The sequence below is a fragment of the Sminthopsis crassicaudata genome, chromosome 3, assembly GCF_048593235.1.
Source record: "Sminthopsis crassicaudata isolate SCR6 chromosome 3, ASM4859323v1, whole genome shotgun sequence".
Taxonomy (NCBI): Eukaryota; Metazoa; Chordata; class Mammalia; order Dasyuromorphia; family Dasyuridae; genus Sminthopsis; species Sminthopsis crassicaudata.
This window is the reverse complement of record NC_133619.1, coordinates 319,048,254-319,063,294: the sequence shown is the minus strand read 5'-3', so window position 1 is coordinate 319,063,294 and position 15,041 is coordinate 319,048,254. Positions and strand designations below refer to the sequence as shown.

Genomic DNA, 15,041 nt, shown 5'->3' with positions numbered 1-15,041 from the left:
TTCTAATTTCTAATACTGCACAAGAGTAATTGGGACAAGGACTGAGAAACACAAATCCATTATAAACTCTTTCATTTCTTCTATATAGGTATAGCAACAGGGGAAAAAACTGGAAACCTTTTGTTTTGTGCATAACTACTGCTCTCCTCCTTCCCTGAAAAGGAAATCTATGAATTTCTGGCAGTATGATGGAAGATGCTGGCTCCTTATTACAGCTCCCAGAAAAGAGGTGCAAAGGGTGATCTGTTTTAGGGAGAGGGTCAAAATATAGTCTCTCACTGGGAACATGGCTTCTTAAAGACGAAGGCATTGGTGAAAAAAATAACCCTCTAGCCTCTAACCTGAGTCTGCATTGCTACCTGTGGCTCTCTGAGGAGTGCCATTCTTTGCCTACTGAGACAGGATTGCAGAAAAAGGAGAGAACAAGTTTTCAGTCTCCTTCTTCCTTTCTTCCCTCTTCAAAAGGTGAAGCATTCCCCATCCCCAGAAGAACTGGGTTCTCTTACGTCGCACACGAAGCCGATCGCTGGAGACAGAAGTTTTCACTTCCTGAGTCACAGGATTATATGCAGCACACTTGTACATCCCTTCATCTTCCTGGCTGGCATTGACAATCTGGAGGTTTCCTGAAGGCATGATCAGGTAATTGTCTATCAAAGAGACAAGGAACAGAAAGGACTTCAATTCATGAGTTTTGCTTTGAGCAAGGTAAAGCACATTTTTATCTCTCTATCATAGATATAGGACAAAGAAGGATTTCAGAAATAATCTAGTCATTTGACAGATGAGAAAACAGAGGCTCAGGAAGATGATCAAAGTTCCACAAATATTAAGCACTGGGTGCAGACCTTAATCCATAGCCTTTGACTCCAGTGTTTCATCAATTTGACCAAATTGTCCATCTTTTTTCCCAATCTGTTCCAAATAGGGGAAATGTGAAAAGGCAATGAGAAAACTCAATAATTCCATCTGATTCCCTGGAATGAATCATCTAAAAATGGAGTAAAGGAAGGACATGCAGTGTAGTAAAAGAAAAAAAAAAAAACAGACCACTGGGAAAATACATGCCCTGCTCACTTCACAGAGTTGTGGCAAAAATTAAATGAGATAATGAATGTGAAATCACTTTGAAAAACAGTAAGTGTTATAAAACACCCTACTAGTCATGCCTGGGCCAGCTCAAATGCCATTTCCTTCATGAGTCCTTCTCTGAAGCCCTTTGCCAAAATGATTTCTCCCTCCTATGTGCTTCTGTAGCGATTCCCTAGTAATGCTCCTCCAGAATTACCGCAGACTATTTTATATTACAACTACTTAAATACAAGCATTATTTCCCCCTACTAGAATGTAAACTCCTTAAGGGTAGGGTCTAATTTATCTTTGTATGTCTGCCAGCATATCATCTTATCTTTGTATCTTTACCACCTCAGCATCTTATACAAAGCAAGCATTTAACAAACATTTGTTGCATGAATGGATGAAATATGAGCCATCATTGTTATGTCAGCTCAGTGAAACTCTGCCTTTCTTAAAACACCACACAGAGGAAACTTATCTTTGGGGTTCCTTTCTCTCTGGGTTGTGGGCAGTGGACCCCACTCTGGCGTGGGAAGGTTTAATTAACCAAGGAGCAGACTCTCCTACTCTTTGACACCCCAACTGCCACTGTGGCTTTCAGCGTCTTTCTGCAGGTGAGATACTGACTTGTCAGTTCCCTCTTTGTTTTGCTTTTCTTCCCTGGGAGAGGGCTTTGTCCCTGCAGCTCCAGACAAGCCATGCCAGGAGACATGTGGGAGTGAGGCAACAGCCCCAGGTGTACTGGTGTTAACAGCAATTCAGTGAGGTGAATGGGGTTCCTATAAGTTTTCTGGGGCTGGAGCAAGCCTTGGGGAGAGGTCTGGGTGTCTAGCTTCCGCTGGTGGCAAGAGAGAATTAAAACTCTTCCTTCCCTCGTTTCCTGCCTGTGCCCACCCATCCCATCCCCAAATTAGGAAAAATATATGCATATATAGACACATATACACACACACATAATTCACACATACATATATACATGTACGATACAAAAGTACACACACATAACATATGCATACATACATATACCGATATACACATATGTATCAATGGGATATGCAAGAATATATATATATATACATATGGAAAGAACTTGGAAATAAGGTGAATAAAAGCAACTAGGAATCTTGATGATCTTTCCCAAGACTTTTTTCATAGAATAGGCCATTTTTACAAACAAAGACATCTATCTTGGCTTGTGATAGTCGGTATCTCCCTAGTTCTCTGAAATGACACTCAATTAACCAACAAGAATAAAGGCCTGCCATGTGCCAAGCAATGTGCTGGGCATACAAATGCAAATGTGAGACAATCTCTGCTCTCAGTGACCTGCCAGTCTACTCGGAGGAGACTTATCTTTGTCTCCAGATAAGTAAACACAGAATTTATAGAAAAATAGAAAAATATACAAGATTTTGGGGATGATGGGTGAGAGGGAGACCAAGAATTCAAGAAAGGCTGCTTAAAAGAAGTGGCCCTTGAATTGACCCTTTCCCAAGGGCAAAGGTAAAGAAGAGAGACCACATTCTAGGCATAGGAGAGAGCCTATGTGGTTTGAAGAAGCCAGAATTGCCTCAGGAAGAAATGGCCTTTATGTCTCTAATACATATACACTCTTCGCTGTGTTATGTGGCTAGCAACCAGAATTTCTCCTGGAGACTGTTTCAGTTTTTTCCTCTATTCTGTAAGGCACTTAGGTCACATCATGGCAGCAAAGAACACTGCATTTGGGGTTCCATTACTCGTCTTCGTTCTATGGGGCCTTAAACCAATTGTTTGTGCTTTTCAGTTTTCTCATTTATAAAATGAGCAAGTTGAATTAGATGATTTTTAAGGTTCCATATTACTCTATAAAGTATAATCCTATAATGATGGCTATATGGCTAATGGGAAGCCATAAGGCCCAGTATTCTATCTAGTATTCCACTTGGGTACCTCTAAGATTAACAAAGAAAAAACAATTCTGTTGAATATCAGAATTGATTGGTAACGGCATTTAAGAAACTATTTTTTGCCCTTTCTTTGTATCCTTAGTGTAAGTGCTTATTGATTGATTGATAGTAAAAGAAATTAGAAACAAAATGATTGTATCGATTGGGTAATGGCTGAACAAATTGTGGTATATGAATGTAATGGAATATCATTATTGCACCATAAGGAACAATGACTTATGAGGGATTTGTGGAAATAGGGAAAGGGTTGCATAAAGTAATACAAAGGGAAGAAAGCAGAAACAAGAGAATGATATGATGATGATATCAAGGGTAATAATAAAGGGCATAAGTGAATCTCTAGACTCAGAGAATTGATACAGAAACATCCTCTTAGTAAAGAAGGGCGATTATGAGCAGGGGCTTAGTGTATCTTGTCAGAAGTAGTTGTAATGTCAGAAGGCTTTATTTAAATGGTTTTTCTTCATTACAAAGAAAGTTTGTGAGTGTGTGTGGGTGATTGTGTGTATGTGTGTTGGGGAGGGAGTGCTCTGCATCATTTTAGACAAGTCTATCCATGTTTCTGTGAATCCCTCATATTTGTTGTTCCTTATGGTGCAATAATATTCTATTACATTCATATACCACAATTTGTTCAGCCATTACTCAATTGATACACACCCATTTTATTGCCATTTTATCATCAATCAATCAACAATAATTATGATGTAAAAACAAAAGGAAAATAATAAATCTCTTAAATAAAATAAAAGGAATGATCATGAGATTCCAGTAGCTGTAAGAAAACCAAAAACTACTTCAGGGAAAGAGCTTTTCATGGTGTGAAGAAAGGGCCCTATATTTGTTTGGCACCAGAGAACCTTGGTTTGAATCCTAGCTCTGCTTTTTACTATTGAGACAAATCAGTTCAGATCTCTCCCATTTCTTATAAAAATTATGGGAGAAAAAGATAGATCTATATCCTACCATCCTAAAAAGAAGTTGGATTCATTTCCAAGCAACAATCTCTAACCCATGAAAGATGGCTAAGTTTGGGAGGGAGAGAGAGATAGCACATTCTAGGAAATAGCAGATATTTTCCTGGTTGGAATCTCTGAGATGAATGGAGAAAATCCATTTAAAAAAAGACCACAAATCCATCACTGTCAGAACTGAGGAGGATCAAATGACAAATGTAGAGTTATTCCTCAGGACTGCCAAATGGTGAAACATTCCTTGGGAAAAAGGTTAAAAAAAGAAGACAAACATGAGTTCACTGGTCAATCAAGGGATGGAGTTTTCAATTCAATTGAACACCTACTGTATTCTAAGCTGAGAATTAACATGCAACTACAACAAATAATCCTGTTAAGGAGGAATACAACATGGGAGCAGCTAAGTAAACATTAGAAAGGCTGAAGAGGGAGAAGGCACTAAAGAGGTTAAGAACAAGAGGTCAAGGAAATGATATATGAGCTGGGCAATGAAGATAAGCCCAGGATTCTCTAAGCAGTAGAACTGAGGGAAAAATGTACTTGAAGCATAAGCTGATAACAACAGCAAAGCTGACTTTGATTAGAACAGAGTGCATGAGGGGGAATAAGCATCAATAAGTATAGAAAGGGAAGCCAGAACCAGTTTTTCTTTTTGTCCTAGGGACAACAGAGAGACAGCCATGAATTCTTGAGCACAAGAATGACATTATCAGATCTGAGTTTTTAGAGAGACAATTTGGGCAGCTGTGTGGAATATGAACTGGAGATGGGAGAGACAGGAAGTATTGAATTAAATAAATTCCAACAGCATATCCTTGGGATGATGAAATTCACTCTGGAGACTGAGTGGAGAGGACATCTTCCAGTGGTTTAAGGATTTGGGGAAGTAGCAGAAAATCAGTACTGAGATTAGGACTTTATTTAGGCACCTTAAGATAGACCAGTGGTTTGCTGACTGAGGTACTTAATTTTCATTAAGCATCTTGGGATTTGCTTAGTAAAATTTGGCCGAGCTCCCCTGTATCCAGTAGAGGCCAAATTGACCTGGAAAACAGAATTAGCCAAGCAGGAGACAAACTGAGCCTTCCTTAAGCTGGGGTACCTCAGAAGTTTCTTGCAGTATTCACTTGCTAAACTGGCTACAGAACCAACTCATGTTGATCCCCAACCAAGTGACCAAATTTGATACATCCATGATATGCCTTCTGAAAAACAGCCCAACCCAAGGATAACCTAAGACCACTGTGATTACTCTTACCCTCTGACCTGTGATTTTATCTTGATAACCTGATCAGACCATTATGCCATTATAACCCACCTTGTAATTTTTGTCTTTATAACTTCTGCTGCCTAAGCTTACCCTGAGCAGTTCTAATTGTGTTCCCATGTATACATGTATACATGCCTGCTTTTTTAGGAGTAATAAATCCACAGATAGAATCTAACTCTTATTTTTCTTCTAAACGTTGGGAAAGGGTGACAGAACTTGAGGGACCTGAGTAAAAAACCCAGGAACTACCAGTAGTTTGCTGTCCTTCCACCCTCCCCACTACTCACCTCTAGAGGCTTCCAGCCATTCTTGTTTGACACTGTAGCGAACCTGGGCTTTTGGATGACTTTCTGGAAGGTCACAAGCAATGACAGCTGTATTCCCCTCATCCACTTCAATAATATGTTGACCATCAAATTTGAAGTCCTGGAGATCTATGAAAAAGAAGGGGAACTGTTTGGTTGGGTTGTTAGAAATTGTAAACATTAAAGAAACTTTATGAAAAGTCCAACTCTAACTCTTGATTTTTTTTCTGGCATATTTTTATAATCAGATTATATCACATTTTAAGACATATGGCAGGAAGTCTGGGTCTGAGGTTTGGAAGAATCATCATTTACTATCTACAAAAGTTCACAGGGTTACATTCATTGAACCTTATTATTTAAGGGGAACTCCCCTGGGTACAATTAAGTTTAGCTGATGGGGAGGGCAGAGAGGATATGAAGGGGGTAAATCAGGAGACTTGACACCTACACTAGATATCTGCCTTTTCCATTATATAGATCAGAAAGGAAGGGAATGGCCTTTTTTTTTTTAACTTCTCCCCCCAAAAGTCTTTTTAATCATGTTGGAAATGGTCTGTTTCCTAAAACATTCATTGCCATGTGGATTAGATAAACCCATAGAGTTTAAATTAAAAAAACACACACACTACAAAATAAAAAATAGGATGAGCTCTCTTGTTTGGGCTACCCAGCTCTTCTCCCGGGTTATAATATAGAACGTTATCAGATCTGAGACTGTGCTCAAGTTACAACCACAATACTAGTTGAGTTATTATTATAATTGTGATATCAATGATGCAATAATAGCTCATATTTATATTGCACTTTATGCTTTATAAATCCAACTGCACACATTATCTCATTTGAACTTTGTAAAAATCCTGGGAGATGAGCAAAGGAAACAGTATGATCTTTTTATAGCTGAGAAAATTGAGGCTCAAAGGCTCAGTGTTAAGTTGCTCTTCCTTACCTCACTTCCAAGATTGCATTGTTAATTTGCAGAATTAGCAACTAAATCCTGGTTTTCCATTTCTAATGTTTTTCCTATTATATTAGGGCTACATATAAAATGACCTCAATCTTGACACATGCAAATAGTTCAATCTGCATGGATGAGTTCTGTCTTAGGAGAGATGGAAAAAGTACAGAGATCCTCTAAAGCACTTAGAGAGAAAGGGAAAGAAGAGAAGACAGACCAGAAAGGGCTAACTTGGCCAGTATATATTACTTTTGGTTTAATCAAATGGAAGCAACAGGCAAAGATACTGAAGTCTGTGAGTACCTGTCTGATTGTCTTCACCAGGCTAGATAAAGGACAGTCAGGCTTTTGAGCATGAGAGAAAATAGGGCTCAAATGGAGGAAAATGGCAAGCTTGTGTAAATATCTCTTAAAAGATTATGATGAAATGAGGAGGAATAGGAGCAAATCTTCAAATCAAAATAAGTAGAATACGAATCTTTGGTGACATCTCTTCTCAGCTTTCTTTTTAAAAATGAGACTAAGGCTTAAAGAGATTCCAAAGGGGATTCCATGTGATACACACACACACACACACACACACACACACACACACACATCTGTTTTCTCATCTCAAAATAATAGAAACTAACTCACAGTCATCAAATAACATGTCAAATGCTATGCAAAACTTAAAAGTTTCCAATCTCCTAACTCTTCCTCTTCCGTCCTTTATCTTTTATTTCCATCTCCCCCAAGAAAGATTTTGATTTATTGAGGTTATTGTTTTCTCCACCACATTACCACAATTCTTCTTAGAATATGAGAAGCAATAACATTAAAAGTTATTGTGAAATGACTGCAAGACACTGCCCGCTTTTGTTGTTTTTTTCCTCTAGCTCTAGAGAAGGCAATAGGCAGGCATAAAGTCATATCTCTCACCAAATAGCCCATTTAGGTTTTCTTGGCAAAGATACTGGAGTGATCTGACATTTCCTTCCCCTGTTCATTTGATAGATGAGGAAACTGAGGCAGAGTTAAGTGACTTGCCTAGGGTTACACAGCTAGTCCTTGTCTAAAGTCAGATTTGAACTCAAAAAGATAAGCCTTCCTGATTCTAGGTTGAGTACTCTTTTCACTGCCCCACTTAGATGCCCAAATACTAAAGAGTAATTACCAAATTCAGAACTACAGACACTATACCAAAGCAAATAGATCAGGCTACTAGAATTTTTCAGGTAGTTTCACACTAGAAGAAATGTCATAATCTGAAAAATAACATCCTTCCTAGTTAGAATAGAAATGCATTTGGGTTCCTTAACTTCAATCCCTGTCCCTTTGACTTGAGCACACTTTATACTGTGCAGCAAAACTCAGATGACCTTTAGGGTTCCCATAGCTACTGTGGTACCTGACCCAGAGCAAATGTTTACTGATTAATTGAATTGTATTGCCCTATCCAAGTTTGGCTAAATGTGACTATTTTTACCAAAGTTTTACTCCAGTGTCTCATTGGGACACTGTTTTCAAGGCCATGTCAGTAAAGCCTAGATTCTAACAGATTTGACAAAACTGGAAAAGCTTCAAGTTTGGACCTGATAAATAAAGGTATGAACTCACTGGGTTCAAACAGGTTCATCAACAGGTTGGACTTGACCACTGAAAACTTCTGAAGGAAGTGAACCAAGTCAGAGTAGAGTGATGATCAGCATCAATGAGGGGAGGACTCACACTGAGGAAAGCCTAAATTCTCAAAATATTGAAGCAAGGGAAAAAATCCACATCTAACTTTAGTTATAGTAAATAGGCGCTCAGTCAATAAATATTTATTATGTACCTACCATGAGCCAAACACTTTGCTAAGTGCTGGGGATACAAAGCAAAGCTGAAAACCAATCTCTGTTGTCAAGAAAAGCTTCTTGTAGAGATATATAAGATGAAAGACCCACAGTTGGAAAGTCATCTAATCAAGACTAATCATTTTACAGTAAAGTCCAAAGAGATTACTAACTTGCTCAATACCACACAAGATGAACTCAGAAACATTTACTCCAAATCCAATTCTCTTTCCACTCTACAACCCTGCTCCTCCACTGTGGATTAGGGTGAGAGAGAATGCATTGCCATATATAGGATTTGAGAAGACAAGGATAATGACAAGTTGCCTAAATTAGCACTTTGTATTTTTCTAATGTACTTCAGGTATAAATAGCTCCTTTCTATTAGACTGTAAGCTCCTTGAGGACAGGTGACATGTCTTAATTAGCTTCAATGAATTGATCCATAATGATGGAGAGCTTTTCATCTTAAGAAATGGAAGGGCCATGTTTAGAGATAAGAATGACCTGAATAATGAAAAATTAAAGCATAGCCCTTGCTCAAAGTATTCTAGTGAAATATCTAGAGCTTCATTTTTTCAAAGCAAATGAAACTTTTTAAAATCAAAGATACTAATCCTCTTTCAGGATGGTGCAAATAGTATATGCTAAGTTGGGAGGTTCCAAAGAAAGCAAGTTTTGAATTATTGAAGGCTTATGAGCATCTGAAACATTCCTTAATGGCTAAGAAGAACTCTCTTTCATGATCTGATGGCAAGATTGTATTTTTTTTCTTTCGTCTAAATGTTCCAAAGAAATGTGCTTGGAGCAAAAATAAATTTAAACTGGAAATGTGCAACTGAAATGAATTCTGGAACCAATGTTATCTCCACCTTAACAATGTGGTACTTACTGACACATTGCAATTGAAGGCTTTTACTGAAACTGGAAGAACCATCTGACCATGCAAATTCTGGTAGAAGGGATCACTCAACAGATCATGCATCCTGTGCTTCAAGGGAGTGACAACAAAATAGAAAACACCAATTATATCTTTCTACAATCCACCTCCACTTCTTTTGCATTGTTCAGTACAATGGAGACATCCATTTAGAAGGGGAAGTACTAAAGTTTTGCCTTACAAATGAAAAAAAGAAAAAAAAGAAAGAAAACTGGCTCTAACATTCTGGTGTCAAAATGTCCATAACAGTCAGTGCAGATGGAGCTGAAGTATACTCTAACTTGTTTTGTCCACATATGCCATCTAGCAGGCTAGCCTTGCAAGCTTAAAAAAAAAGTCATCAACACAATAATCATTTCACCAGGAAAAAAAAAGAAAAGTTCCCATGTGGCTGCCTAAGTTAAACCTTAAAGTTTTTCTAATTGATGAAAGGCAGAGTAATAAAGTGATTAACAATGTACCTTTCCCCCATTTTCTAGAGTTACAGGGAGAAAAGGCAAACAGAGCAGGGACAGGGAAGTGCCTCAGAATATATGCCTGTGTCTAGCCAGCCATAGGGCAGATGCAGATGAAGAAAGAAGATCAGGTTGGTAACATATTAGAAAAACCAGACTTTAGTCCAAAAGCCTTTTGTCTGCTATGCTGTTTGACCAGTAAAGCCTCTGTCCTTACTCAGACTACCATCCTGGACAATAAGACCAGCCTTTAAAAGCAAAAATAGGGATGAAGAGCTGTTGCTATAGAATAATGGGTCAGACCTTCATGGAGAAATCATCTGACCTAACACCCGCCTCTGCCTGCATCCTGGTACATTTGAAAAATCCATTAGAAAGAATGTTTTTCCAGCATTAATCTCTTTTTTCCCTCTCCACCTCCGTTCTTTGCATCCTCCCTTTGTGCATTCTGCCAGGTCCATTTATTAACTAGTCCACATTAATCAAATGGTTACATGTCATCTTATGTTGGTTTTTCAATTTTTAACACATGACATGCATCATAGCAGTCTTTGGGGACCATCTCTTTCTTTGTTGTGGTTGCTAATATTTATCAGGGACACACAATGTGCTGGGCATTATATCTGGCATAGTTCCTACCCTCTAGGAGTTTACATACCAAGGTGACATGACATATATATCAAAGTACAATTATAGTTGAACTCCCAATTTCACAGGGTGAGGTCATACTGATTCACATGTGCATGCTTTGTACAGCATGATGAATGTTTCAATTTACATGGTACCGTGGTTCACATTTGCACAGTATGCTAGGCACGGGAAACCCATGGAGGAGTGCCAACATTAGCAGTGCCACGTGAATCGCTGTCCCTAAAAAAGCTATATTATTACAGAATATATGAAATTTAATCTCTGGTAGTATGGTAAGTAGCCAGACAGCACTACACTTTGGAATAGAAAGAACTGGATTCAAATTTTGCCTTTGACATTTATGAGATTTATGATCTTGAAAAAGTCACTTGATTTCTTCTATGTTTCAATTTCCTTGTCTGTGAAATGGCTTCTAAGGTCCACTTCAATTCTAAATTGGGATTAAACATTTAACTAAGACTATGAAGTTTGTGGCAACATACTATGTTTAAAAAAATTTTTTTTAGTAAAATGTGGTTATTAAGTCAAGAAGTGCTAATTAAACAAATACTAAGTTCTAGATACTGTGTTAAATGATGTAAATTTAAACAAGAGTCAAAAGATAAAACTCCTCCTTAAAGTTGAATTCATAGTCCATTGGGGAAGATGATATGCAAATGATGATGTAGAAATAAGATAGATGCAGGATAAATTAGAACGAATAAACCTAAATCATAAGTTCATATCCTTCAGTTTCCATTAGATTGAATAGTAGTTACTCAGTTCATTAATTGTCTCATTTTCGTACTGCCATCTTTTCTTCTCTTTTCTACCATTTTCACATAACATGACGTTAATAGCTTTTTTGTTTGTCTTTTGGATGAGAAGGGGAGACATCTTACTTCTGAAGATATAATGGAGCATAGTGGAGAGAGTGTTGGGCTTAGAGTTGAGACCAGGTCTCAAAAGGCTATCTCTGGCATTTACTCAGAACCAGTCACTTAACTCTTATGGATTTCAGGTCAAAAGAATTTATCTACTAAGTCCCCCATTGCTATTCCAGTTTTAACTGTGTTCCACAAACTTAAGTTTAAAATTTAATTTCCTTTTTGCTTCCTGTCTCCCTGTGGGTTTACTCCTTCCTCTCTGAGAACTGAGTCAAAATTCATTTCTAGACAAAGAAAAAAGCCAGCATCATCTTGATGCTAAAAAGCAAACAGAAGTGACCCTTTCTGTATTAGCTCTGAATCCTTATGATGACTCTGGCTTCCCATCCTCCCATCCTTCACTAACATTAATTTTCCGGCTACCCCCTCTGCTGCCCATCTCCCCCGCCATGCTTGTTTCTGGTCAGGTATGGATCAGATCCACCAGGCTGCGGTGTCACCACAAGGGGCTTGTTGGGCAATGCTGTCTGGACTAGGAGGCAGTAACATTGCCCAAGGCAAGTTTCTCTGTTGCCTGATAGTTCTATCCCCCCACCAACACAGGCTTCAGGCAGCAACATGTCTGTTCAGGGACTTGCCAGGTTAGGAACCATGGGAAGGCTTCCCATGAAGGTTTCCATTACTGGAAACATTGTTTTCATTTTCCTCCCAGGTCCTTACAGTCCCCTTCTGCAGAATGCCAATGGTACTGAATCCTACAACACTCTTATGTGAAGGCATATAGCAGATTGTAATGGGAAAATCAACATGACTGGGATTCAGAGACAGATGGGTCCATCCATCTCTGATTTTCTATGTGTTCATCTAAATATATGAGCATTTCACAAGTTCTTCATGCTTGTTTTCTAAGCTATAAACTAAGGATAATAATATCACTAGATTCAGCATGATATAGTGAATAGATCCAAGAAACACCTGGGTTAAAAATCCCACTATAGATATTTACTAGCTGTGTGACCCTGGACAAATCACTTAATTCCTCTGTGCCTCAGTTTTCCTATCTGTTAAAAAGCAAGGATGGGACCTTATGGCCTTTCAGCTCAAAAACTATGACCCTGTGAATAAAGATGAACATGTCAGAGATTATTTGGCTAAGTGAACACACAGCAATAGTCACCCTAATGGCTGATGCTGAAAATATCATATAAAGTTAAAATAAAGGCTTGAATTTAAAGCCTGTTAGGTAATATTTTCTTTAGGGGGCGTGTAGGAAGAGGTTAGGATGGCGTTTCAGAAAGCTCATGTCTCAGTGTAATAGTAGATAGAACCTGAACTTGGAATCAGGATGACCTGTGTTCAGAGCCTTCCTAAGATATCTAGCTGTGTGACCCTGGGCAAGTCACTTAACTGTTCATGTCTTAGTTTTCTGTAAAATGAGAGAACTGAATTCAATGGCTTTTAAATATGAGGTTCTTCTGGGAGATGACTATTAACCACTACATAGAACTCCCAATCCCTCTATTTTTGTCTGCCCACATTTTTTTTATTTCCTTCACAGACTAATTGTACACTATTTCAAAGTCTGGTTCTTTTTGTACAGCAAAATAACTATTTGGACATGTATACATATATTGTATTTAATTTATACTTTAACATATGTAACATGTATTGGTCAACCTGCCATCTGGGGGAAGGAGGGAAGGAGGGGAAAAATTGGAACAAAGGGTTTGGCAATTATCAATGTTGTAAAATTACCCATGCATATATCTGGTAAATAAAAACTATAATTAAAAAAATAAAATAAATATGAGGTTCTATGTAGAGTTATCACCACTATTCATAGTCAAGCAAGAGAAAATCAATAATATTTGGAGTAGAGCCCAAATAGGTTCCATATATCAAGAAACAATGATTTCACAATATGGGGAAACCCTCTCTACTTGTACAATCTATTTCTTAGTTGCAAATCCTAGAAAGCTGTCCCAAACTCAGAGATTTTAAGTAACTTTTCCAAGATCACATAGATATCAAATATAAGGTAAGAAATCTCAATTCAGGTTTTCATATTTCCAAGACCAGACCTCTATTCACTATTACCTCTACCTTTACCTCTTCAAATAGGTTCCTCAAAGCCAAAAAAAAAAATCCCATTATTCAGCAAAACCAAGATGGTCGTATGTAGACATCATCACTGTTTTAGAGCAATCAGCAGGAATGTTCAGAAAACAGGGATCAGCAGCAGGAGGTGATGCTTTACCTTTTGTGGATTCAGAAGACTGCTCTCACGTGAGTTTTCTAAACAGCTCTGAAGTTACCAAGACAATGTTAATTCTAGGGTTCTATCCTGACAGTCATGGAAATATAACTCATTATTGATCAAACTTTCTGATTAAGGAATGGCTTTCTTGTCAACTCACTTGTTTCTTCAAATTAAAAAAAAAGAAAAGAAAATTCTTGTTAATCTGATAAACCTTCCTAGAGTCAAAAGATACTCTGTACTATGCTTGAGGCAAAACAGATCCTGGGTGACTGTGGTCTAGTCACTTAATCTCTGTATGCTTCATTTTCCTTATCTACAAAAACACCTACCATCCAGGATTGCTGTGAGAACAAAGTAAGATATTTATTCAGTTTTTTGCAAACCTTAAAGCATATATGAATGGTAAATATTATATTTAACTTGTACTTAGTGAGTAGAACCAAGGAACATTGTACACAGCAACAAGATTATGGGATGATCAACTGTGATGGACTTGGCTCTTTTCAACAATAAGGCCATTCAAGGCAATTCCAATAGACTTATGATGGAAAGAGCCATCTGCATTCAGAGAGAGGACTATGGGAACTGAATGTGGATCACAGCATAGTATTTTCACCTTTTTTAATTGTTGTTTGCTTGCTTGGTTTTTTTTTCTTCCTTTTGATATGATTTTTCTTGTACAGCATGATAAATGTGGAAATGTTTTTTAAAAACTTGCACTTAGTGCAAGAACAGTGAAGAAATATTGGGAATGAAGGAGAAAAGAGAAGACAAAAGAAAGAGAAGGAAGAAAACTTCCCTTTTTTAAAGGAAAGGTTTTTTTGTTTTTTTCCCCCCCAAAGTCATGAAATGATTTGCAAGGAGCTCACTTGATATTTCAGGAATTTCTTGGCTTCTTTAAAGTAAAAATAATTTTTAAAAGGCATAATAGAGAACTAAAGATGTGATTAATCTTTTAAGACAAGTCAAGGACGAGAGCCATGTTTCCACTGGGTATTGAAGCCAAGTGAAGGTTAACTCTTAATGCAGAAGATGTTTGCAGGATATCTTGTTCATCTGACTCTGAGTGTTGCTATGAGATGGGGTTGGTCAGCAGGATGGAGAGTTTCTTTTGGATTTGATCAAGGAATGAAATGAGTGGAAAAAATATAGTTAAGAGGAAAAAAAAGATGAAAAAATGTTTTTCTTGCCTGAAACCCACATAATGCATGTTTCTCTGATCACCCAAATATAAGCTATAAACTTAGCAGTGGGAAAATGAATGTGCATCTTGGTGGTCTGGATTAATCATGGCCCAAACTGGATCCTGGTGTGGCCTTAAGCAATGCTGGCAGGGATTGTGCATAAAAAGAAAGAGAAAAAAATAGAAAATGGTGAATCCTAAGATATTCATATAGGCACATAAGGAGCAGAAAAGAGACAAATACTTTAGCCAAGCAATCTGCCTGGGGAATTTAAGAGAAGTAATATTCAAAGAATACAAGAATTGGTGTATTGGGTTAGAACACTGACCAAC

At 37.8% G+C, this 15,041-nt stretch overlaps 1 protein-coding gene across 6 annotated transcripts in view; it reads right to left on the bottom strand.

The window, feature by feature from the left end:
- The window catches only part of BOC (BOC cell adhesion associated, oncogene regulated), a 95,652-nt gene that overhangs the window by 22,257 nt on the left and 58,354 nt on the right, over positions 1–15,041 (bottom strand). For all 6 annotated transcript variants that reach the window (XM_074301203.1, XM_074301200.1, XM_074301201.1 and 3 more), the window contains 2 exons: positions 5,558–5,704; positions 507–650 (listed from right to left, as the gene is read on the bottom strand). In XM_074301203.1, coding sequence (XP_074157304.1) covers positions 507–650; positions 5,558–5,704 — 291 coding nt within the window. The remainder of the gene's footprint in view (positions 1–506; positions 651–5,557; positions 5,705–15,041) is intronic.